We start from the raw sequence: 25643 nt of genomic DNA on the forward strand, positions 1-25643 counted from the left end.
ATAGAGATCGTTTTTAAAAACATTATCCTTAATGAGAGTAATGATGAGGAGAGTAATAACGATCTTGAAGGGAACTAAGGTTGTGTTTACAAACGCATTGATTAATTCATACTTGCTATCTAGGTCGCATGGTTGCAAGAGTGAGCACCATCTCAGGGCAACACAAGCGGCTGTTCTACCACGAAATGAGTGATGCAGCGTCTTGATGTAAAGTCCCTTAGCGTAAGAGTGCGATATATCATAATCATTGACAGTCCGACCTCTCTTGCACAAGAGTCGGCATGCACCTTCCTCTTTCCCTGGCCCTCCGGGTTCCCAGGATGAGAGTGGGGCACAGGACTGGTGGCGCTAGTCTTCTTTAGATTGGCAGAATTTGAGCCGTGTGAGAACCCTCGCTTAACCATCAGCCCCACACACATTTTCACGTGCATTTCCCCACAAACCCTGGCCGACTGTCACAGTGCGAAAATCTCACCACTTTTCCAGCATGGCTCACCGCCCTGCTGCCTCGACTCGGCGCAACACCAGAACCTCCGCACACCCACTTTGGACAAGCACTCAGACAGGCCGTCCCGAATCGCAGCCGGAGCTTCTCCGACAATCAGCCATTCCCACTCAGCACCGCCCATCGTCTTAGGAGGGATAAGACCAAGGGTGCCATCGCCGGGCCCTGCTCTCTCTTTTTCGAGATGTCATCTACGTTGGCCGATCAGGAACCTCAGCCAGAGGAGCAGCAGCAGGAGGCGGATCATCAGCCCGACCCTCAATCCGATCCCCCTGCATCGCCAACTGCCTCTCAGCAAGCCACCGCCCACGCCTATGCCAGCAATGGACTCCAGGTCCTCCAAGCTGCTTCGGATGCGGCAGCTGCAGCGGCTATTCAGAATGTCCAGCATCATCTAAGTACTGTTGCAGCCGCTGCCGCCGATGAGCAGCAGCTACAGCAACAGCAACAACACGAGTCTCAGCCTATTGAGGAACAGCAGCAGCAGCAGCAGGAGCAAGAACAGCTGTCGATGCCCTCGGCCGTCGAGCAGGACCAAGTCCAGCATCAACCACATCACCACCAGCCGCCGCTTCCTCCACACACTCCGTCCCAAGCGCCATCTCACCAGCTTCCGCCACATGCTTCTCATGCCTCGACAGTCGCAGGCGCCCCGCCTGCACCTCCACTGGCCACCGATGGCTCTCTCGGTGCCGTGTCACAGAGCGCCATGTCCGCCTTCCCTCACGCCTTCGCCCCGATGCCGCCGATGCCACGAGACCCGACAGTCAACCCGAAGCTGACCCGCCTTCGACGCGCTTGCGACATGTGCTCCCAACGTAAGGTTAAGTGCGATGAGGCCGGTCCGCCGTGTAGACCATGCTCCGAACTCAACGTCGAATGCACCTTCAACCGAGAGCTGAAAAGGCGAGGACCTCCGAACAAGCACGCCGAGGCTGCCAGAGCCGCTCGAAGGCAGAGAATCGAGCCTGGCATGGGTGGCTCGCCCACCACGGCTGCCTTCACCTCATATGGCGCTGCCGTTACACCCTCACCTTCGCCGCACAACGCTGCACAGGCTCTCGTTTCCATAGCAGAAGGACCGGGCCGTTTGGATGCAGAGGCCATCGCACCTCTACCTATCCTCGAGCTCTTAATCGACGACTTCTTCACCTATATCCACCCGCTCGCTCCGTTCCCTCACGAACCGACTTTCAGACACTCCTTCGCAAACAGAGAGGATAGGACGAACCCCGAGTTTCTTGGTCTTCTGTCATCCATGATAGCCTCTCTGGTGTCTTCGTTCCCCCGGAGTGCAAGGCAGCATCTCAAGACCCAACACAGCACCCACCTTTTCCCGAGAGCGATAGTCATGATTGAGAGGTGTCGAGATATTGCCCTCGATACGCGGGGTCCGCGATGGGCATTGAAGCAAAAGACGTTGGATGATGCGGCTACCAGCTACTTCCTCGGGCTTGCGGCAGGCTACACTTTCCAAGTGCCCCGGTTCCGCTACTTCATGTCTGAGTGTCTGTCTCTCATTCGGGAGCTTGGCTTTCACCGGCCCAAACATCCTAATGAGCTTCCCACCTTCGGCAACGATAACTGCTCGCCTGATCCTTTACCATTCCACCATATCAAGGACCAAATCGGCAAGCGTATCTTTTGGTGTCTTCTTCTCGGCGTTAGGTAAGCTTCTCAATCGCTGTCTTGGAATCTATGTAACCTCATACATTATGCAGGTCCTTCTCACAACTAGGCGCTTCCCATGCTGACTTGGTCATCGCCCCGTCGACTCCCGGACTGCCGTATCCTGCCCTGCCCGAAAATGTCGATGACCTTTACATCATGGCCAACGAAATCGTGTATCCGCCGGAAAGCTCTGTCACACTTCTCACTGGTTTCCGATTTGCCGTCGACATTTATACTACCATGAACGCCATTGTCAGCGTTGAGCTCGTTTATGGGATGAGCACCCTTCCGTGGTCCGATCAAAGGTCGCTGCTGAGAGACGCCCTCATCGCCGCCAAGGACATCATTGACCGGCTTCCCCCCGAACTTCAGCTCAGTGCTTCTCACGAGCAGTCGAGCGGGTTCGGCACCCTCGAAGATGCCGATCTCCAATACGTACCTCCCGCTTACCCCAGTAGCCAGCCTCCTAACGATGTTCGAAACGTGATCAAGAATCACCCCCAACGACGGCGGCAGCTTCAGTACGAGATACAGAAGGCTAACATCTACATCTCTCAACTGGCCACGCGCTCGTTCTATGTCGAGCTATTCTTCAACTTGCGTGACGTCCACATGTCCGACCCCAACAAAGAAGAGCAAGTTGGGGATAGCGCTGAGGAACAAGTTGCTAAGGGAGCTGAGGATGCAGAGGCTGCTCGCGTCTTTGAGTTGATGACGGCAGAGCGGGAGCTGATTGTGCAAAACCTCCTCCACGTGCTGGGCTCCATCTCACAACGCAACCTCGAACCTAACGGCGGTTCGCTGATTAACAAAGTTCGACAGGTTGCTTCGACTCTCCTAAACGACGCCCCGGAGCGGAAAGGCCCGGTGGCTATGAAGTCGGAGGAAGCGCTTGTGAAGCTCATCGACGTCCTTCTTAAGCTTGAAGGAACTGGCCCAAGCGGCAGCAACATGGCCGGAGAGAACATGACTCCGCAGGATGAAGAAGAGGAGATGCGTAACTGGGCTCATCTGCGCGACTATCAGCAGCGCTTTGCTGCGCATGGTGGTTTTGCTGGAAACATTTGATGGGCAATCGTTGGCGTCTACTTCGCGAAAGGTGGCGAAATCCGGTTGGGATGTCTCAATGTTTGAAGTATAGGAAGTCTCAAATCAGAAGGAAAAGAACCGGTAACCGTTACCGTCGTTTATAAAATGACTTATAAGGCGAGGTAGAGAGATTGGCAGTTGAGGCAGCGGGCCGGAATGTCATATAATGAAGATACCAAATCATTCGCATCACAGCTGCTCTCCCTCTCTCTTCCGCACTCACTCACTGACAATAGTATCTCTGCTTCTTGTCTCTTCCGGGGGCATATTCCGAAATAAATACTTGGATGACAGGAAAGGCATGACGCTGAGCCGGCCATTGTTAGAGTATCCCACCAGCCCCGCATCGGCGCAGGGCCCGGTGCGGAGAAATCTCACGCCAAAAGGTGGCCGTTATGCCGTATCTACTTCAATGATCGTCATTTACCTGCACAAGAGGAAACATCTATGTCTCTTATGTCTTGATTGATGTGTCTCCATAGGAATTCCTAAACAAAGATTGAGAAAAAAGTTGAAAAAATAGAAACACCAAGATGGCTCCATCTCCGAGAGCACCCAACCCTAGTCAGACACCGTGAGCGCTTCTCTTCCCCTCGGCTCAACAGAGAACAGCCAAATCTTGACACGGACTTTACTAACTAAATTATGAATAGGTGTTTGGTTTGCAGACACCGCAAAGTTCGATGCGATCGCATCAAACCTGAATGCGGATTCTGCTCCAAGGGCGGCTTGCAGTGCGAATACAGCACCGCCCGAAAGACGCCGGGATTGAGGGCAGGCTATGTCGAGAACCTAGAAAAGCGTCTGGATTGCCTCGAGAGAGAGTTTCAAGCTTTCAAGGGTAATATTGATCCACATGGGTCTAGATATCTGATGGCTGGGGCTGGAGCAGAAACAGTCTCGAGACTTTCAGCGCTGCCCAGAGCAACTGGACTTAGTTCACAGCTCTCGATATCGAACGGACCGGTTCTGGGTAGTAGTGTCGCGGCAACGTCTCCAAGCTGCTCTATCAATGGAAGATCACAGGATAAAGTCACCGAAGCCTGCAATCTTTGGTTCCAGAAACACCACTCATGGTTTCCCATACTACACGAGCCGACCATGATGGAAGCATGCCAAAAGTACTCAGGGCAGCATGAAACTCCGGTCACTGTTGCGCTCGAAGCAATCACCGCCGTCGTCACTTCCACAGATAGAGGAGCCGCTCATGGAGATGACACCGAACGTAGCGGAGAACAGGGCAGGCGGCGACTCTTAGAAGACCAGATCCTACTACATGCGATCCATCACCTATCTCTTCACACACTACAAGCCCTACTTATCCTTGCCATCGTCGAGTACGGAAGCGGGAGAATGGTTGAGTTTTATAACCTCATTTCCCTATGCAAAAGGTAGCCGCCCAGAATCACAAGTACCCCAATGCCGCGAAACTTGCTAATACTCCCAACTCCAGAACGAGCACGCAATTAGGCCTCCGCGATCTGGTAGCACACAACTGCATGAACTACGGCTTCCCATCCGTGATCCCCTCCCGCATGCTTGCACTACCGGCCACAGCCGTCGAGCAAGAAGAGAAGATCCGCGCCTTTTGGACCATTGAGGCCCTGGATTCGGCGTCAACCGTCGGATCTGCCTGGCATCTCTCCGTCTCCCAGCCGCTACCAACAGCCAGTCTTCCGTGCGACGAAGAAATATGGCGGTGTCCCGAGTCCATCGTATCCATGTACCAGTTTGGCGACTCGGAAGCACCGTCATCCTTCACCCTCTTTGTCCGGCTCGCGATAAATGAGATGTGACATGTGCATCAGTTCCTTCAACAGCCGTGTGACACGACATCGGTATCGGATCTGCAACAGCGAAAGCTGGACTGCACCATCCTTTCCGAAAGGTTGATGGCATGGCATAGAGACTTTGAGCAGATGCTGACAGTGCGGACACCACCCTATACCGACCTATTTGACGGTGCTGCAGCTGCATCCCACCATCCAAACACAATCCTCATCCATTGCACTGTCCACAGCGCCGTCGTCTCCCTCCATCAACGACTCATATTCCCCGACGATGACACTGGGAGCGAGCACTCCTGGAAAGATGCCGCGGAGCGCTGCTTGAATAGCTGCGATGAGATGATCAAGGTCATACGCGGTGCGGGCGATGACATGCTCGAGACGGCGAACCCTCATATCATCCACTGCGTCTTTGTCGCGGCACGCTTCAACATTATATATGACCGTGTGTTGGGCCTGGGTCCGCCGAACAAGGTGTGGCTTCTGATCTACGGACTCAGAATCTGCGGGCAGAGGTGGCCGCTTGCGAGACAGCTGCTGAAAGTGCTTGAGGCGGCTGCTGGTACTGAGGGATACGGAGGGGTCGGTGGGTTGAAGGCGCTTCCGGGTGAGTTTTGGGATCTACAGTATCTGTCACTCGATATTTACGAGGCTTTGCGAGTATGGGCGATCGAGACATGAAGGGATCAACCGTCTACTTAGCCTGGTCTTTGCCTATGTATAAATACTGAGTTCATCCCGACCCTTTTCATGCTCTACGCCTAAACAAAAAGACCCTCTTCCGCAGCCTTGATTTGGAGTGCCAAGAGACGCGAATAAGAGCGACACAGAGCGAGATTCCCACCCATATAGTAAAACCGAGGATGACCACTGCTTCTCCAGATCTGCCCGATATTAACTTAGTGTCCACATTTGTATCGACCATATGAAAACTCACAGAATTGATTTCACCCTGCTCATCAAGATCCCAGCACTCCTTAACCCGGTCTGCCACCTTGTCTCCCAGAATGTTACGTGTGCTCGACCTCATACCATCGTATCCCGTCGCCAGCACAACAATGTCGGCATCCAAAGTCGTGCCGTCCGCCAGCGCCAGACCTGTGGGTGTGAAGCCAGTTATTCCCTTAGGGCTATGGTGAACTTTCACCTTGCCGTCGACAATCAGCTGACTGCACCCAACATCAATGTAGTATCCTCCGCCGCGAGTGATGTACTTGCGGTAGATCCCGCTTCCATCTGGCCCAAAGTCGAGCTTGAAGCCCGCCTTACTCAGACCGTCCAACAGCTCCTGGTCGACTGCGGTGATGGCCTTGATACCGTGCGTATTCAGCGCGAATTGCACGGGAATCGGAATGCTCTGCGCAACGATATCGCAGTCTTCGGTTGGTGGGCCGCCTTCTTCGTACATGCCTTTGTGCATGACGAAGATTCCCTTGTTCGCTGTAATGACATAGGTGCCGCCCCTCTGAATCATCGTCACCTGTGCTGCGCCGTTTTCGTAAAAGTTCTGGCAGATGTCGTGACTCGAGTTGCCGGAGCCTACGACGAGGACTTTCTTATTAGAGAGGTTGTCGACGAGGGAGGCATCTTGGTGCTGGCTTCCGTGGTATACAACGCCTTTGAAGTCGTCCTGTCCCTGGAATGTGGGAGTGATGGGATCGCCAGCCTGGCCAGTTGCCAGAACGATGTGTCGAGGCTTGAGGGTGCGGAGGTTGCCGTCTGCCCGACGAAGTTTGACGGTCCAGGTCTTTTCTTGCTCGTTGTAGCTTGTCCCTTCGATGTTGGTGCTGGTCCAGATGTTGAGTTCCATCATCTTTGCGTAGGATTCCAGCCAATCTGCCAATTTGTCTTTGGGCATGAACTGGGGCCAATTTCCGGGAAATGGGATGAAGGGGAGATGGCAGTACTGGATCGGATCATGGGTCATGAGAGTCTGCAATTGAGATGAATTTCAAGGTCAGCGTTCGGCTCATCTCACATATTAAAACTCTTAGTGTACTCATCAGAAAGACTGACTCTGTATCGCTTGCGCCAACTGTCTCCGACATTCTCGTTGCGATCTATCAGCAAAGTCGGGAGACCAAGATTTCGTAGCCGAACGCCAATGTTGAGCCCAGCATGTCCTATCAAATACAGGTCAGCAACTCATCACCACCAGCATCGGATGCAACTCACCAGCGCCGATGACCAGAACTGTAGGGTCCTCATCGATAAATTCCATCTGCTTTTCGCGCCTTTCCTTCCAGTTGCCACCTTTGGGATCGACATGGCCGGTAGGCCTGTCCACTCCCACCTTCTCCTCGAAGCCCTTCAGTTCCAGTAGAGTAAAGTTGATCATGAAGGCTTTCCAGGTGTCATCCGCTTCCAACGCCAGTCTCACCATACCCTTACCACGGCCGACATCGGACTCAAAGTCGAACATGCTCTCCACCCAATGAACACCTGGCGCCGGGTCCCCAAAAGACGGCTGGAAAGCGCCCTTTTCTCGGGGCACGATCTGGCGGAGACTAGCCAGAGGTTGGTTTTCTTTGAAAAAGGCCGTGATTTCATCGAGTCCATTGATGGTTCGAAAGTCCCATGAGAGGCTGAGAAAGTCCCGTATCCAGGCATCTTCGCGGAACACGGTCGAGAGGCTGTCTTGTACGTTGTTGGCGAGCACTTTCTCAAAAGCCTGTATCCAATTCTTGACGATTTCTCGTGCGTTTTCGGGTGTCTTTGAAGTAGGCTCCCTCAAAATAGGAAGCTTGATGGTGTAGTCGTTCTTCGCCATGGTGAGTTTATCCCTTTGGAACCAGGCCTGCGCCGTTTAAGCCAGCATTAACTCCACGACAGACTAGAACGACGATGTTGGGCTTTAAATGACAGCCGAGCACGACCGGACAACATTAGTCCGCACCAAGGTAGCTCTGGCGATCGGCTTCAAACTTTTGAGCTTCATGCAGGATCCTGGAATCTGATTGCCGAAACCGAAAGAAGACGGCCCGCCGTCGCCTGCATTATGTTGGTCGATGGACACGTCCAACGCATCGATCACGACCAATTGCATCGAGAAGTCATCGAGACCCGACGGGCCGTGTCAGATTACCCCTCCCTGACAGCCCCCATCTCCAAATCCACATCGCAAATGTTAGCAGCTGTTGGAAGCACCAAAGTGGCTTGCTGCATGACGGCGTGACATGGCCCGTTGGGGCGTGAGGGGTCACTCGGTCTCGCTGGAACCCTCGTTTTATTCTTAAATTTGTCACGGTTTACAACTGTTTACACGGGCCGTGTCGTGATTTTGGGGCAGTCACCTACCTAACTCCGGCGTTTGATGATCATCAGGTTGATGTTCTTCCAAAGACTACCTAAAGCCACATTCGTGACGTGAGGTGAGATGTAGCATGTTCGATCGCACCTGTGACAAGGCGATACGTCACTAATTGATGGCTGCCTCGGACGACACTCGGCCGATGGCACTAAAGCACTTGCAATGAGGAGAAACGCCTTTCATACCTAGAGTAAATACTTTTGTGCAAATCAGATCCTAAAGGAACACAACTTTTTGATATAAATCACTTTAAAGTCTTCATGATTTTTAGAAGTGACGTCGAAACCATCGTCTTTTAGCACACTACCTTGCCTTATTACCTAGAAAACATTACATCTTGCATCAGCCCGTTACAAATTCATACGCAAGATGGCGACCGCGGGAATGCAAAACCCATCCTGGTTTCTATATGGCCCAGGCTCCGCCAAGATCGTGGACAGGCCTACTCCTACTCTCAAGAACGAACTTGACGTAGTTGTTAGGATCCGGTATGTCGGTGTTTGCGGCAGCGATGTATGTCTACCATCACTTTATCCCAACTGATCAGATATTGACCGATCTACCAGGTGCACTTTTGGAAAGAGGGAGGATTCCAGCGCAAAGTCAGCAACGAGAAGCCAATCGTCATGGGCCATGAAGCCTCCGGCACCATTGACGCAGTCGGCTCCGAGGTGACATCCGTCAAAGTAGGCGACAGCGTAGCCATCGAGCCCGGATTCCCATGCCGGCGTTGCAAGAAATGTAAAGACGGCCATTATAACTTGTGTATCAGGATGGTATTCTGCGCAGATCCGCCGGACTCTCACGGTGCCTTGACAAAGTACTTCATCGTACCGGAGGATTTTGTCTACAAGGTTCCCGACGAGGTGAGCCTCCAGGAGGCGGTCCTTGTGGAACCTACCTCCGTGGCCGTCCATGCAACGCGTCTAGCTGAGATCAAGTACGGTCAAGATGTCGTCGTAACGGGGTGTGGGACGATTGGATTGCTCTGCGCAGCCGTAGCCAAAGCTTTTGGCGCCCGTCGCGTCATCTTGGTCGATATCATACAGGCCAAGCTGGACTTCGCGCACACCTTCCTCGACTGTCAGACATTCTTAGTTGAGCCTGGGACAACGAGTGAAGATGTTGCCGCGAAGCTATTGAAGACAGTAGGCATCGCCGATGGGGTGGACGTTGTCATTGAGGCTTCGGGAGCACAGTCGTCGATCCAGACGGGGATCTTTCTACTCAAGGCCGGCGGGAGCTACGTACAGGCTGGGTTGGGCAAAGCCAAGCCTGAAGTTCCCATGCTGGTCTTGTCCGAAAAGGAACTCAGAGTCCGGGGATGTTTCCGATACGGACCTGGCGATTACAATCTGGCTTTGTCGCTCATTACAGAGGGCAAGGTGAAGCCCAAAGCGATGCTGTCGAGTGTGACACCTTTTGAGATAGCCACCTTGGCTTGGGACAAGACTGCAAAAGGCGAAGGAATCAAGAATCTCATTGAAGGTGTCAAAGACTAAAAGAAGCCGTTAGTTGAGTTTATGTAGCTGCGAGGACTTCAATCTCACAGGGGGAGTTTGTTGTCGTGTCCTTTCTCTAGTCGAATCCAGCGCGGATTCTGGCATTGCCATTTTTCTTTAGGCATCACGAAAGACCATTTTGAATGCCAGTGGATCTTTTTTGTCGTTAATCAAAGCAAGCTCGCCATGCCAAGTTACCGGCACCGAGTCCACGGATCTTCTTGTCCACCCCTCTTCTTAAGTCTTAGGTATTGGTGTCAGCCCACCCGCCCCAGTTGCCAGTACGTAGTTCTCACCCCGAGTCTTCCTTGTCGGTCATTTCCCTTGTAGGCTCAGCGGAACGCTCACGTATTCACTTAATCTCAATTGATTTGCTCCGACGAAAATCCCAGACGTCGTCCCTGGGGCTTGTTGTCCTTGCGACGAGGCTTCTTCTTCGGATGAATCTTCTTGTCGTTGAACTCCATCTTGGGAACAATGGTTTGAATGTTTCGGGTGGAGCCGAAAGCGTTACTACTGGATTGCTCATTGTCAGGCTCTCTTGACTTGCGCCAGGATGAAGGCATTTGTACCTTGGCCTCGTCCACTTGCTCTTCCTGAGAAAGTTTGTTGCGGTATGCAACACCGCCAAGAACATTGACAGAATCCGCTGGCTTCAGCCAGTTATTCTTGCAGTTGACCTTGCCTCGGCTCGCCTTCTCGCGCGCGTCTTTGATCTTGCGCTCGACCTTGTCAGCCTCGATGCGGATGAGAAGCTTGCGCTTGATCTCCTCGTTTTCCTTCTTCTGGTCCAGGATCTCTTGGGCGTATCTCTGGGCGTCGCTGAGGGTATCCCGGGGATCCCACTTCTTGATCGGGTCTCGGTTCTTGGGAATGAGGGTCTCGGTGCTCTCCTTCCTGGCATCGAGACCACGTTCTACGCCGATAGCTACGAGGAAGCTGGCGAAGTCGTCGATACGGCTGCCGTCCCAGGTTTTGGTGTGCACCTTGTAGCCGCCATTAATGAATTTGTGAGGGGTCTGCGCAACGAGGGTAGCGTTGATTTTCTTCTTCATGGTGGAAACTTCCTTGGACAAGATGGCCCTGCTCTTGACATCGGATGTTATCTCGGGGTTCTGGGCGTGCATACCCACGAATCCAGCGAGCCTCAGCTGTTCGAGTTCTGTGCAGTCGGCGTGAAAGGTCTTCTGAAGGAACGATGACATCTCGTCGGCATTATCGTAGGCGTCCATCTTACATTCGGGAAAGGAAGTCATGGCATCGTGAGCTGCCTCGGCAGTCTGTCCCATTCCGCCGAGGATGATACGATCGAGACCACCAACTTTATCCGATTCCTGGAGCATGATTTGCGTGATGTAAGGGAGACTGCCGTTTTTCATTGCGACTGTGGCCCTGTCTTCGGGCGTGAGGTTGTTCCAGGGACGCGCATGGGCTTTGGCGTAGGGGAAGACCCAGCGGACTGAAGGAAACTGTTCGCGGAGGGTCTTGTGGTTCATGGTCAGCTTCTCAGACAGTACCTTTCCACGAAGCTGCTTCTCGGTGGTAGATTCGGGGAAGCGATGGAGAAAGACGACGGTGTGAGTGTGGTGGTGGCCTTCGTTGGCATCGACCACCATGGGCTTGATGAGATTCTGGCGGAGCGACATTGTGGTGAGTGAGTGCTGTAATAGAAGTACTCTAGGCTTTGTGATGGTTGCAAGGTTGTTGGGGAAAGATTGGGATCTCGAATGGTGTGGTGTTTGTATGATGAGAAGGAGATGAGGATTTGGGAGGTGGGAAGTTGTTGTCTTCTATCAATTGCCAGGAGCTTTCTCCGGTATGCCTTTGAGTGCTACGTGATTCGGAGATACATATAACTCTGCTGGCGAAAGCTTACATATAGTCTTCAACCTTGAAGGTTTCTTTGGTCATCCAAGGCGGCCCTGGTGGCCTCCTGCAGGATGCAGCTTCGGTCTGGTAGCAACCGTTTTTGATTGGATTGTCTTGCATTCCGTCTTTCCCTCTCAATTCGAAGTCACGTACTATAGCTATGCATGCGAATTGCTTGTGAAGATGCTTGCGGAGTGATGAAGGAGCACTCACCTCTCCCAGAGCTCCTACTGTTATGATAACCGTAGTATATTCACCCTCGTATCATGCTGCAAAAGAGAAAGAGAGCGGCAGAGGTGTTATTAATGGAGAAAGAGAGAGAGAGAGAGAGAGAGAGAGAGACAGAGAGCATCGGGAACAAGTATGTCGGCCCAAACGATTAGATGTTTCCAGCGTTTAGAGAAATGACTTCGCTTTATTCTTACTTGCGTCGCTAAAAAAACACGAAATGCCACCCTCTATGCCGAATCTGCGTAATCCCAGATGTGCTTCTCTACGCAGTCAAGGGCCTTCATGTCCTCATTCTCCTTCTTGATCTCCATCACCCGCTTCTTGTACTTGTCGTTGGCAAGCACCTCATCGACTCCCTCAGCAACCTGCTCTGATGTAGGGCGACCAGTCTTGAGGTTGAAAGCAATTCCTGTCCACTGACCTCGCATAGCAATCTCGGGCTTGTCTTCCGTATCCCCTCCAAGCACCATAGGCACGCCATTAACGACGCCATGCAGGAACCCTCCATACCCGGCATTGAGAACCCAAACATCTGCGTGCTTGAGCAGAGCGTCGTACGAGAGGAAGTCGATGACCTTTGTGTTGGCCGGAATCGTAAGTTCCTCGGGCAAAGTGGCGCCCTTGACACCCAGGATGGCGACGAGGATGATGTCGTCGCGGTGAGCTAGGCCTTGTATCGTAGGGATGATGAGATCCGTGTAGTTGGTGGCGATGGTGCCCTGTGCAACTCCCACAATCTTCTTGTTCCCGGCCGTGATCTCGGCCCACCATTCTGGGTACTTGTAATTCGGGTCGATGGGCTTAGGCGGCAGACATCCCGCGTACTTGATGGCGTCGGGGAGATCCGATCTGGGGTATTCGAGGCTGGGCGAGCACATTTGCAGGGTAACGTCATAGCTGGTCTGCCATGATTCGAACAAGGCAGGCGGCAACTCGCGTGTACCGCCGAGCGACTTGACAACGTCGTTGTACTCCTTTGCTGCCGCACCAAAGGGACCCATCGGGCTGAAGAACATCTCGTTGAGGAGCTTGTTGCGGCCCCGGCCTGACTCGGTTGAGTCAGGAGGAAGACCGGGCCCGAACGGCGCGGTGTCGATGCTCGTGGTCACGACGGGGACAATGTTAATGTCGACAACGGGCGGTCTTGTGGTGTACCCCTTGGGCAAAGGTGTGCCGTACATCATCGGAGCAAGGCCCATGTAGAACGTCTCGTGGACGATGACAACTTGCTTGTTGGGGTGCTCGACACGGATCTTCTCGAGCGTCTCCATCAGGACATGGAAGTGAGGTGTAACAGACCTGATGAAGACGTTGCTGAGGTCGAACATGAGACGAGGGATGCCAACGGGGACCTTTTCGCGAATAGCTTCCATCTCAGGGTCCAGCATGGGCGGGATCGCAACGTGCTGGGCGCCGATGCGCTTGACCTGAGGGTGGAACTCTTCGCCGGCAATGAATGTACCCTCGAAGCCGCGTTGAATCATCTCATCGGCGACCTGAAGGAGGGGATACGTGTGTCCTGTTGCAGGCGCCGCGCAGAAGAGAAGGTAAGGGCGCTTCTTGTTGCCATCGCTGACACCGTTGTTGGCCGATGCTTCGGCAGCCTGAGCTACAGAGTCTCCTGATAGCGTCATGGTTTCGGATGATTTGTCTCGTGTAGAGGGTTATCAAAAATGACTGCTGTGCGTGAAGATAAACAAATTGTTACTTCAAAGAGTGAGAGGAGGGAGCCATGGATATGAGCAGTAGCATCCGTTGATATATATGGACAAGAGGGATACCTAGAGACGACGCAGAGCGCGGGGAGCTTTAACCCAGGCCTGCAATAATGCCGTCACTCGTCTCGGTGAGACTCCCATCCGTACGCGCGCCGTTACGTCGAATAGTCGCCGGGTTCACTGCATACAAGGCTGCATCGGGCCGTATTGCGAAAGGGAAATCTGACAGCAGATTTTAGTCCGCCAAACGGCCGTGTCCAGCCTGTCTCTTAACCTCAAGTTTGTTGTATGGAGCTGTCAAAGAGCCAGTCAAAATGCACTAGTCGTATATCGTACAGCTGTATCGTAAGGCAGCGAGTCATTGTGAGATGCCGTACAACCTATGTGTCCATGTGGAGAGGCGTCGAACGGGATTGTTGTAGGGTTTACCGGCGGTAGTGAAGCTCATTGGTGTCATACTCTGGTTATCGTTGCCGGCCATCTCTGTACAGCGCGTTGAAAAAGGACACTGCAGGATCAGGGTCCTTGCAGATAAGTCTCAGCCCGTCAGCGCGACGTCTAGAACGAACAAGCTAGTGCGGCCGTGGGTTGAGGCTAAAGGTGCTAATATCGTTGATGATGTAAGTCTACAAGCAGGCCTCGATCTTTAGTTTCAGGCTCGCGGCCATCTGAGTGCCGAGCTTTGGGTCATCACCGGAAAAGTCCCCAGGATGAGAATGCTCTTGGCTTCCTAAGGTGATCGGCTACCAGGTAAAACTGCTATCGATTCCACTGGTGACTGGCGTAAGGATGGAAAGGCCTGACGCAATGAGTGCCCAGTGCTGCGGTTGTATCACAGAGCAATGTTCATTTCTGATGGTGGGGTTGACGCGCGGTTCGTCTTCACACCTTGAGGGCGGGTTCACACTCGAGATGTGTTGGCAGTTGTACTGGTAGGTCACACATCGAAAGAGGAAAGATGCTCGACACCAGCCTGCTGCCTTCTACACGCCTTACACGTTCATCGGTCTTGCAAAACGAGTTCTTGAAGAAGAGTAGAGTACCTAGAGCAGGAAGATGGCGCCTGCATGTAAGCTGACACTCTGATATCCTGCCACTTGCGGGCGTCTCATTGGCGGTCTTGGTAATTTGATGGATTATCAATCATTCAACAGACAATGTGAGCCACCGATGGGGCACTTGCGAGCGAATGGTCAAGACCTGTGCGGCAAACAGTGAGAGCAGTGACAGCAGGGCAGCTTGACTTGTGTTCGTTCGCGCGGCTTTATGTCTTGGAGATTGGACCAGAGGCCATTACCGTCTCTTCGCACACTCACTTCTGTCTCACGAGGTACGAAGCCAAGTGGATGACGAAGTAGGATGCTTGTCAACGCAAGATCAATACCATTACCTTGCTATTTTTGTTTAAAGGGTGTTCTCCATGGAATGCGCAGAAGATCACAGGGAGTGGTAACAATAGGGATAGTAGGAAGGACAGGAATATGGGGAATAATAGAAATAGAACCAGGGCATTGGGCGGCAAATGATTGTTGATCCACTTGGGAGCGCATAAAGTCAACTCAGACGGTGATAGAGAATGAGTTGATGAAGTTCGTTGATCAACATTGCATCGGCGTCGGCGAACAGTAAAAGGCCGCGCGCGCGGCATGATGCACAAGTAAGCGAGGAATGCGACCGTGTCGTTGTTGCAATATTGGGGCTCGACCAATATATCCAGTCCGCTTTGCTGGACCACTCTCACATGTCTTGGTTCGCGTGCGCGCGGGACCATAGTCATTCTGCATGTTCCCCCATCATCAACGTTGTTTTTCAAAGCCAATGTTTCCGTGTCCTTTTGAAGATCCCAAACGCCCCAGCCATTTTCGTGACTCTTGTTGTCCCACCCAAAGACGCAATGCTGCAGTTATCCAGTGCTACCTGACGCGAGGCCTGGTCAAGCGGTCCCTTTTCCTTTGCGGTCGCTTGCCCGGGCGAACAGGTCTTTGAAGCTCCAATGCCTCCTGTCTGGATCGTCCGATGGCCCGGAAGAGGGGAATATGGAGAATCGAGAGGATGACGAGCTTGATTTGGCGGAGCCGTAGACTTCTGTTGGTCGTCCTAGTGAAAGATCAGTCAGGATGTGTTCCCATTTGAAATGGCCGCAAACGCAGACAACAAGGCATCAGCAACTTACTAATGTTCCCAGCCCCTCCAATCCCGTATCCTCGAAACTGGCGGTCTCTCACCGCAGTCTCCTTGACATCGTCCTCCTCCTCGTCGCTACTCGCATCATCCAAGCTCTTCCTCCTCCGTACCGGCGCTACTGTGCTCCCAGCCACGCCCGACTCGAACTTTGCACTCGCTGCCCCCCCGGCACCGTTACCGACAACTGGGGATGGCAGCTCTGGGGCCACTGACGGCGTGGGTCGCAGATTCACTGTGGACACGCTGCGGACGACGGCGAGTCGGCCCTGAACGCGGACGCGGTGTCGGCGCTTCTTCGCGGGGATGAGCTGGTCTGACTCTGGGTCGGGTTCTCCCGTGTCGTCCTGGGAGTATCGGCGCTGGTTCGAGAAAGGAAGCATCGTGAAAATCTTGGTGAGGCGAGTGGAATTAGGGGTAAGATCGGCGAAAAGAGGTTTTTCGTGGTTCAAGGTTGCGGTGCGATAACGCAGTGCTTTGGCCAGCTCCCGTCGGGATGGACACGAACAATTAAAGGCCCCCTGATGACGGAAGTAACGCGATTGAAGACAGAAACAAGAATCAAAACAGCGGCTGGGTTTGAATGAATGGACGCAACGAGGTGACAAAGTCTCGTTGCACGGGAGGCGGGCGGTGGCGAGGAACTATTTCATCAACTCGCAGCGCAACGACAGAATATACACATAAACAAACAGAGTTAAGAAGAGAGCAAAGGAACTACTAGAGCGAGCGTCGCATCATGAGCGGTGGAAAGGGGGCCCAACGCTCATATGTTCGCCCCCAGACGAACGCCTCAGCCCAGTCCAGCCATCAATCCAACACGAACTCGCCCTAAGCTAAGCACCAACTCTTAATTAGATAAGAAAGCGGCGTGCTTGGGGTTGATTGCGCCGCTTTGCCATACGAACACATAGTCACCACGCTGATTTCCTTCTGTCAAGGCTTCCAGCAATCAAATCTGGGCTCCTTCGTCTTCCTTCGGTGTTCGGGAGCGGACGAAGCAAAAAGTCCCTCCCCCAACCCCCCCCTCATTAACTCATTAATTCATTAAACCTTGCATGGGCGCGGACCCCTGGCCGAGAGGGGGGCTACGCTGCAAAGAGTCCAAAGCAAGGAATTTTGGGGTGACATCGCCGGGGAGCCAACCCGGATTTGCACCAGGGCCCGGTGGTCCCCCGTCTCCCGCCTCAACCAGGTTGCCGGCTGCTTCGGATTTTAGGGTCTCGAGGGGACTCGGCCTGTTGTTCGATCAAGTTCGCCGCTTCCGTTCAATCGTTCAGGTTAGATCTATCTTTGGTTATTTATGAGGAAGAGAGGATATGCCATCCAGAGTTTGTCCTGTATCTCTTCCAACAGTCGCCAATGAAGCCCTGGAAGTGAGATCGATCGAACGTTGCACCAAGAACCACAAACAGCTAGGCCCGAGAGTAACCCAGGACGGGATTAGTTCTCACCTCACAGCCATGGTCTATGGAATAGTATTCGATGGCGCCTTCAAGCACTGTTGATCCCGTCCGGGACACGACTTTCAGGTGATGATCAGGTTCCCTCATCTCAATTCATATTCTTGTCACAGTCATTTAGGGGAGTTCTGGTTTTGTTGAATAAAGGAAGGTATTATTGATATTACATATTACATGATTATCAGTCTTGTGCTCGCCTAAGAAACGTCCTGCATCGCGACTTGCGCAGAAGAAACCAGGGAGTTTCTGAACAAAGAAAGGCTAGAGGTGAGATATCCATAGTAGACAATTTCATGGTGATTTCTTTCCGCAACGCCCTCAAACATAGGAAACCCCGACAGAAGAAAGGAAAGAGTGCTGTAGAAGCATTTTTGTGGACTATTTGGCGGCCACGTTCACCGTAGCGACGCCAAAGAGGCGCAAGTTCAGGCAAGCCACAATGTTGGGACCCGTCAAAGACAGGTTCAAACAATCCGAGGCGATGCCGTTGGACAAGAGGCCGAGTGAAGTTACGCAGGAGATGAGGTTCGGCGCGCTGACAGTCACTGCCACGCCACCGGTCGCGTCGACGCCCAGGTTGACACAGCTTTGCGGTAGTGTCGTGATACACTGCGAGGCCACCGAGTTCTGGATACACTGCGCGTACGTTTGTAGATTTTGTGCGCCAAGGAGAGTGCCCACCGCGGCTCCAACCGAGCCAAGGGTACAGCTCAAGCCTGTCGCCACGTTTGAGACCGTGTTTCCCAAGGCGCTGACGACGAGGCCTGCCTGACAGAGGTTGATGTTGGCGGCTATATCTGCAGGCGAGAGAGTGATGTCCAGTAAACTGCCGCAAGCTGCTGGAGGGCGTGCGCAAGCTGTGCTGGAAGGACATAATACCGAATTTGCCAACCCAGCCACCGTTTGACCGACTGGTAACCCGAGTGCTCGTTCGAAACAATTGAGCACAGCCGATCCTCCTAGATTGGTGACGCTGGATATGATACAGTTGCCCGCTGTGGTGATAGAACCAAAGGCTCCAAGGTTGGCGAAACAGAGAGCAGCGTTGGTCTGGACATTGGCCACGGTCTGGGTGGATGCCGCGAGGTTGGCGCAGATTGACGGAAGCCTGGTGAGACACTTGCCTGACAAAGCAGTCTGGATACACCTTGCCGAGTTGTAACCCAGAGCGCTTCCGAGAAGACCAATAGTTGTCAAGTTGAGACAGTCGTTGACACCTACAATGTTGGCAGTCGCGCCCAAGGCCGCAGTACAACTATCGAGTGTCCCTTGAGAGTACGATTGCAAGAGGATACCCGTAAGACTGGCGCAAGCGGAGGGCAAAGTGATCGCAGATCCAGTTGATGGTAGACAAGACGGGGCGGCGGCGCCGGTAGGCGTCGGTACACAACCGGATGGTGCATATGAACTGGTGACGACGCGACTTGCCGAGGCGAGTGCTGTCTGTTGCAGTACCGTGTTGCCAATAGTCGAGGTCCGCGTCCCAGTGAACGCGCCGGTGACTCCCGTGAGGATCGTGGTGTACGATGTGCTTGAAGGGAGGGCGGTCTGTTGGACGACCGTGTTGCCGATGGTGGTAACTTGAGTGCCAGTGAAGGTGCCGGTCACACCGGTGACAATCGTAGTGTAAGAAATTGGAGGAATGGCCGTCTGCTGAACGACGGTGTTACCAATAGTCGTGACTGAAGTTCCAGTAAAGGTGCCCGAGACTCCCGTGAGGATTGTAGTGTACGGCACGGCAGTTTGAGCCAGGACGGTTCTCGTTGCTCCGGTGCCCGCGAGGGTAGTGAGAGAGGTTCCGGCAAATGTACCTGGAACTCCGGTAGGCACCGTGTTGTAGAAAATCTGCGGCAGAGCCGTTTGGGCGAGAACCGTGTTTCCAATGGTGCTGAAAGCAGTTCCTGTAAAGGTTCCAGTAACTCCCGTGACGACTGTGGTGTAAGGAATGGCCGTTTGAGCGACAACTGTCTGAGTGGCTCCAGAGCCGGCGAGAGTGACCAAAGACGTGCCGGCAAAGGTGCCCGGCACGCCTGACGGGATGGTGGTGTAGAAGATCTGAGGCAGAGCTGTTTGGGCGAGAACCGTGTTTCCGACAGTGGCCAGAGAAGTTCCGGTAAAGGTACCAGAAACCCCGGTGAGAACTGTCGTGTACGGTACGGCAGTTTGAGCCAGGACGGTTCTCGTTGCTCCGGTGCCCGCGAGGGTAGTGAGAGAGGTTCCGGCGAATGTGCCTGCAACTCCTGAAGCAACCGTAGTGTAGAAGATCTGCGGCAAGGCTGTTTGGGCGAGTACCGTAGCCACGCTTCCGACGGCGGGTAGGGTAGAAAGCTGCGTTCCCGTGAAGGTGCCGGTGACTCCCGTAGGTACCGTGACGTACGAAACCACGGGCAAGGCCGTTTGCGCGAGGACGGTCGCGACGTTTCCGACGGCGGGCAACGTAGACAGCTGCGTTCCAGTAAAGGTGCCGGTGACGCCCGTAGGAACAGTAACATAGGAAACGACTGGCAATGCTGTTTGAGCCAATACCGTGGCCACACTGCCGACAGCGGGGAGGGTCGAGAACTGGGTTCCGGTAAAGGTGCCGGTGACTCCCGTAGGCACTGTAACATATGATACCACAGGCAAAGCAGTCTGGGCGAGGACTGTGGCAACGCTGCCAACAGCCGGAAGGGTTGAGAACTGCGTGCCAGTGAAGGTGCCGGTGACTCCTGTTGGAACAGTCACGTACGAGACAACTGGAAGAGCAGTCTGCGCCAGCACCGTAGCCACACTTCCAACGGCCGGCAACGTCGACAAGCGGGTGCCTGTAAATGTGCCGGTAACGCCAGTCGGGACGGTAGTGTACGAGATGGGTGGAAGAGCCGTCTGTGCCAATACTGTGGCCACGCTTCCCACTGCTGGCAAGGTTGAGAATTGCGTGCCTGTGAAACTGCCAGTAACTCCCGTCGGGACGGTGACGTAGGAGATGACTGGGAGAACGGTCTGCGCCAAGACGGTTCCGATAGTTCCAGAGACTGGCAAAGTTGACAATTGGGTACCCGCAAAGGTTCCGGTAACGCCAGTAGGAATGGTGAGATACGAGATCGAGGGCAGAGCGGTCTGAGCAAGTACAGTTCCGATGGTGCCGGTGACTGGCAAAGTTGAAAGTTGCGTACCCGCGAAAGTTCCAGTAACACCCGTCGGGAGAGTGATGTATGAGATGACTGGGAGGGCAGTCTGAAGCACAACAGTTGCGATGCTCTGCCCGGCTCCGGTGGTCGGAAGGGTGACGGTCTGGGTGCCGGTGAAGCTGCCCACAACCCCACTGGTGATGGTCGTGAAGAAGATGTTGGGCAGGGCGGTCTGAAGGACGACCGTTCCGATGCTCTGTCCAGCGCCGGTGGTGGGCAGAGTAACGGTAGACGTGCCGACAAATGTGCCACTAACACCGCTGGTGACGGTGACGTAGGAAATGGGCCGGATGGCCGTCTCCAATAACACGGTGCCAACGCTTCCGGTGGCCGGGAGGGTGGTCACAGAAGTACCGGTGAAAGTACCAATGACGCCAGTGATGATGGTCGTGTAAGAGACAATGACCGAGCTGGGAATGGCAGTCTGGAGGACCACTGTTCCGAGGCCCCCTCCAACAGCCGGCAGGGTGGTTGTCTGAGTGCCGGTAAAACTACCGGTGATGCCACTGGTGACGGTGAGGTATCCAGTGGGCAAGGCGGTCTGGAGCAGAACGGTTCCGAGACCGCTGACGGCCGGGATCGTCGAAGTCTGGGTGCCGAGGAAGTTGCCCGCGACTCCGGTGAGGAGAGTCGTGTACGAGATCGGGATTGCGGTCTGAAGAAGCACCGTACCGATTGTTCCAGTCGCCGGCAAGGTGGTTGCTGAAGTTCCAAGGAAGGTTCCAAAGACGCCGGTGACGATGGTCGTGTAGGACGTGGCTGGTGGTACGGCTGTCTGGAGGACAACAGTGCCGAGGGTTCCAGTGACTGGGAGAGTCGTGGTCTGGGTGCCTGTGAAGGTGCCAACGATGCCAGACAAGATGGTGGTGTATCCCGTGGACAAGGGAGGAATGGCAGTCTGCAACAAGACAGTGCCCAAGGTGCCAGTGGCCGGCAAGGTAATGGTTGAGGTACCGATAAAGGTGCCAGCGATGCCTGTCGGAATTGTCGTGTACGATGTGGCAGGGGGTAGGGCTGACTGAACCAGGACGGTTCCAATGGTGCCAGTAAATGGCAAAGTGGTTGTCTGGAGGCCGGCAAAGTTTCCTGCAATGCCAGTGAGAATCGTAGTGTAGGAGGTCACCGGTGCGACAGGCAAGGCCGACTGGATCAAGACAGTGCCAATGGAGCCAGTGAAAGGAGGAGTTGTCGTATGGACACCGCTGAAAGTTCCGGTGACACCGGTGAAGATGGTCGTGTACGAGGTAACGGCTGCCGGTGGTACGGCGGTCTGGAGCAAGACAGTTCCGATAGTTCCAGTGAATGGTAGGGTTGACGTCTGCGTCCCGCTGAATGTGCCAGAGACTCCAGTGACCACCGTGGTGTACGAGGTGACAGGGATGGGAATGGCGGTTTGTTGGAGGACCGTACCAAGGGTACCCGTGAGCGGCAGGGTTGAGAGTTGAGTTCCCAAGAACGTGGCTCCCAGGACGCCGGTTGGGATGGTGATGTACGAAGTGACCGGGTTGGGGATAGCAGTCTGCTGAAGAACAGTTCCGATTGTGCCGGTGACGGGGAGGGTAGAAAGCTGGGTCCCGAGGAACGTGGCCCCCAAAACTCCAGTCGGGATGGTGATGTAGGAGGTGACTGGGTTGGGAATGGCAGTCTGCTGAAGAACAGTTCCAATAGTGCCGGTGACGGGTAGTGTCGATAATTGAGTTCCGAGGAATGAAGCTCCCAACACTCCCGTGGGAATCGTGACATAGGACGTGACGGGGTTGGGAATAGCCGTCTGTTGTAGAACAGTGCCAATGGTTCCGGTGACTGGAAGAGTGGAAAGCTGGGTTCCGAGGAATGTGGCTCCCAATACTCCTGTGGGAATCGTGACATACGAAGTGACGAGAGGAATGGCGGTTTGTTGCAGAACGGTTCCAATTGTGCCAGTAACAGGAAGGGTAGAGAGTTGCGTTCCGAGGAACGTAGCCCCCAGGATTCCTGTCGGGATCGTGACGTACGAAGTAGCGGCGGGCAGAGCCGTCTGTTGCAGCACGGTGCCAATGGTACCAGTGACAGGCAAAGTCGTAAGCTGAATACCCGTGAAGGTGGCTCCCGCAATGCCAGTGGGAATTGTGATGTACGAAGTCGCTGCCGGAAGGGCGGTTTGCTGAAGCACGGTGCCGATGGTTCCAGTGACTGGCAACGTGGAGAGTTGGATGCCGGTGAAGGTAGCACCAATAACTCCGGTCGGGATCGTAATGTACGAGGTAGCAGCCGGAAGAGCAGTCTGTTGAAGCACCGTACCGATGGTGCCGGTGACGGGCAAAGTAGAAAGCTGGATGCCTGTGAAGGTGGCCCCAATGACTCCCGTGGGAATTGTGATGTATGAAGTGGCGGCTGGCAGAGCTGTTTGTTGGAGTACAGTGCCGATGGTTCCAGTGACTGGGAGGGTAGACAGCTGGATTCCTGTGAACGTGGCGCCAGCAACTCCAGTGGGAATCGTGATGTAGGAGGTGGCGGCTGGAATGGCCGTCTGCAATAAGACAGTTCCGATGCTTCCTGTAACCGGAAGAGTGGTGGCACGGGTGCCGACAAAAGTCTCGCCAGCGATGCCAGTAAGGATTGTCGTATAGGAAGTTGTCGGGGCATCCGGAATAGCCGTCTCCAAAAGGACAGTTCCAAGGGTGCCGACGACAGGCAAAGTGGTTGCCCTCGTACCAGGGAAGCTGGTCCCGGTGATACCAGTGAGGATCGTAGTGTACGATGTCGTGCCGGGGCTCGGGATGGCCGTCTGAAGGACGACAGTGACGAGTCCAGGGGCTGTGGCGGCGGCTGGCAAGGTGGTTGTCTGCGTTCCTGCGAACGTGCCAAAGATACCAGTGACAATGGTGACGTAGGAAGTGTTGATCACGATGACCGAAGAGCTTGAAGACGCGCTGCTGACCGATGGGAGAGCAGTCTGAATGAGAACGGTCGCGATATTGCCCGTGCCGACGACGGGAAGAGTGGTTGTCTGAGATCCAGCAAAGTTGCCAGGGATTCCTGTGAGCAGTGTGGTGTAGGAGATGGCGGGAAGCGCAGTTTGAAGGACGACAGTCGCCAGTCCGTTGGATCCGACAACAGGCAAAGTGCTGGTCTGGGTTCCGATGAACGTGCCAGGGATGCCCGTGAGAACGGTCGTGTAAGAGACGCTCGGAAGCGCAGTCTGGAGAAGAACAGTGGCCACGTTTCCGGTACCGACGACGGGCAAAGTGGTCGTCTGGGTGCCGATGAAGCTTCCAGCGATGCCAGTAACCAAGGTGGTGTACGATAGACTCGTAGTGGGGATTGCGGTCTGTAGAACGACAGTTCCGAGGCCGTCGATGCCGGTGCCAGGCAGAGTGGTTGTCTGAGTTCCAGTAAAGGTTCCAACAATTCCGCTGAAAATCGTGGTGTATGAAGTGGCAGCGGGAAGAGCAGTCTGGAGAACAACTGTTCCAAGGCCATTGGAGCCGGTACCAGGAAGAGTAGAAGTCTGCGTGCCGATAAAGGTACCCGGGATACCCGTGATGATTGTGGTATAGGAAGCCACAGTCGTCGAGGGGACAGCCGTTTGTAAGACAACAGTGCCGAGACCGTTGGTGCCGACTCCAGGAAGAGTGGTGGTCTGGGTTCCGGTGAAAGTGCCAAAGACACCACTGAGAATGGTCGTGTACGAGACGGCAGTGGTTGTGGGAATTGCCGTCTGGAGGACAACGGTGCCGAGGCCATTGGTTCCAATGCCGGGCAAAGTCGATGTCTGAGTACCAGTGAATGATCCCGGAACACCCGTGATGACGGTCGTGTATGAGGTGGCTGCGGGAAGGGCAGTCTGAAGAACGACGGTGGCCAAGCCGTCCAATCCGATACCGGGGAGGGTAGTGGTTTGGGTGCCAGTGAAACTGCCAGGAACGCCAGAGACGATGGTCGTGTATGATTGCACAGCCGACGTAGGAATGGCGGTCTGCAAGACGACGGTGGCTGTGATGCCGATGCCGATTCCGATGGACGGGATGGGCAGGGTACTTGTCTGAGTGCCGGTGAAGCTGCCCAAGATACCAGTGACAATGGTGATGTACGCGATGCTGACGCTGCTAGTAGGCGACAAGGTGGCAGAAGGAAGAGCCGTCTGCAAGAGAACAGTTCCGATGCTGCCAGTGCCGATCGGCAGTGTAGTAGCCTGCGTACCGATAAACGTTCCCGGAATGCCAGTCAACACGGTGACGTACGAGAGAACCGGGCTTGGAGTTGCGAGTGCGGTCTCTAGGAGAACAGTGCCAACAGTCCCGGTGACGATGGGCAGCGTAGTCGTCTGGGTACCTGTGAAGATGCCTGGGACTCCAGTCAAGATGGTGGTGTAAGTTACACCAGCGCTGCTCGAAGTCGGCGTGGGAACGGCAGTCTGGAGGATGATGGTGCCAACGCCGTTGGTTCCCGCGGGGAATGTCGAGGCCAAGGTTCCAATAAAAGTGCCTGGGATGCCCGTCACGATGGTGACATAAGACGCAGCTTGGACAGTAGGAACGGCAGTCTGAATGATGACGGTGGCAATACCATTGGAACCGGCCGGCAGCGTTGATGTCTGCGCGCCCAAAAAGGTGCCTGGTACTCCGGTGAGCAAGGTCGTGTATGAAACGGGGCTTGCTGTAGGCAGAGCAGTCTGAACAATGACCGTTGCAAGTCCATCGAGGCCAGCAGGCAACGTAGTCGTCTGTGAGCCCAAGAATGTGCCTGGGATGCCAGTGAGCAATGTGGTGTATGAAACTGGGCTGCCGGTTGGCAAGGCGCTCTGGATGACAACAGTTGCGAGACCATCGGGGCCAGCAGGGAGGGTTGAAGTCTGCGAGCCCAAGAAGGTTCCTGGGATTCCTGTGGATAGAGTGGTGTATGACACAGGGCTGGCTGTGGGGAGAGCAGTCTGGATGACCACAGTCGCGATTCCGTTGGTACCAGCAGGGAGGGTTGAAGTCTGCGCCCCGAGGAAACTTCCCGGAACGCCTGTGAGCACCGTTGTGTACGACAGAGGGCTTGATGTTGGCAAAGCTGTCTGGATGAGAACGGTAGCCAGGCCGCCAGAGCCAGCGGGAAGGGTGGTTGTCTGGGCTCCCAAGAAAGTGCCGGGAACTCCGCTGAACACCGTGGTGAAGGAAAGC

At 54.4% G+C, this 25643-nt stretch overlaps 7 protein-coding genes across 7 annotated transcripts; 3 read left to right on the top strand and 4 right to left on the bottom strand.

Annotated features, from left to right (window-relative positions):
* The first annotated feature begins 552 nt into the window (after positions 1-552).
* On the top strand, positions 553-3493 carry BDP55DRAFT_660238 (uncharacterized protein). The gene is made up of 2 exons (XM_060574608.1): positions 553-2173; positions 2227-3493. The coding sequence occupies exons 1-2, from the start codon at positions 690-692 to the stop codon at positions 3242-3244; spliced, it is 2502 nt and encodes an 833-aa protein (XP_060431205.1). The 5' UTR covers positions 553-689; the 3' UTR covers positions 3245-3493.
* Positions 3494-3798: 305 nt separating this feature from the next.
* On the top strand, positions 3799-5733 carry BDP55DRAFT_630703 (uncharacterized protein; the record flags this gene model as incomplete). The annotated part of the gene is made up of 4 exons (XM_060572185.1): positions 3799-3839; positions 3919-4656; positions 4719-4980; positions 5074-5733. 4 exons carry the CDS (start codon positions 3799-3801, stop codon positions 5731-5733), a joined length of 1701 nt encoding a protein of 566 aa, XP_060431206.1.
* Positions 5734-5813: 80 nt separating this feature from the next.
* Positions 5814-7822, bottom strand: BDP55DRAFT_549707 (uncharacterized protein; the record flags this gene model as incomplete). Its single annotated transcript, XM_060568953.1, has 4 exons — positions 5814-5936; positions 5990-6985; positions 7069-7175; positions 7228-7822. The coding sequence occupies 4 exons, from the start codon at positions 7820-7822 to the stop codon at positions 5814-5816; spliced, it is 1821 nt and encodes a 606-aa protein (XP_060431207.1).
* Positions 7823-8746: 924 nt separating this feature from the next.
* On the top strand, positions 8747-9864 carry BDP55DRAFT_549570 (sorbitol dehydrogenase; the record flags this gene model as incomplete). The annotated part of the gene is made up of 2 exons (XM_060568942.1): positions 8747-8875; positions 8929-9864. 2 exons carry the CDS (start codon positions 8747-8749, stop codon positions 9862-9864), a joined length of 1065 nt encoding a protein of 354 aa, XP_060431208.1.
* Positions 9865-10226: 362 nt separating this feature from the next.
* On the bottom strand, positions 10227-11510 carry BDP55DRAFT_630706 (uncharacterized protein; the record flags this gene model as incomplete). The annotated part of the gene is made up of 1 exon (XM_060572186.1): positions 10227-11510. The coding sequence occupies one exon, from the start codon at positions 11508-11510 to the stop codon at positions 10227-10229; it is 1284 nt and encodes a 427-aa protein (XP_060431209.1).
* Positions 11511-12191: 681 nt separating this feature from the next.
* Positions 12192-13598, bottom strand: BDP55DRAFT_549469 (uncharacterized protein; the record flags this gene model as incomplete). Its single annotated transcript, XM_060568932.1, has 1 exon — positions 12192-13598. One exon carries the CDS (start codon positions 13596-13598, stop codon positions 12192-12194), a length of 1407 nt encoding a protein of 468 aa, XP_060431210.1.
* Positions 13599-15609: 2011 nt separating this feature from the next.
* On the bottom strand, positions 15610-16583 carry BDP55DRAFT_93826 (uncharacterized protein). Its single transcript, XM_060581331.1, has 2 exons — positions 15856-16583; positions 15610-15779 (listed from the first exon to the last, which is right to left on the bottom strand). Exons 1-2 carry the CDS (start codon positions 16244-16246, stop codon positions 15616-15618), a joined length of 555 nt encoding a protein of 184 aa, XP_060431211.1. The 5' UTR covers positions 16247-16583; the 3' UTR covers positions 15610-15615.
* Between the last annotated feature and the right edge of the window lie 9060 nt (positions 16584-25643).

This window comes from Colletotrichum godetiae (assembly GCF_030913485.1).
Source record: "Colletotrichum godetiae strain CBS 193.32 chromosome Unknown BDP55scaffold_15, whole genome shotgun sequence".
Lineage (NCBI taxonomy): Eukaryota > Fungi > Ascomycota > Sordariomycetes > Glomerellales > Glomerellaceae > Colletotrichum > Colletotrichum godetiae.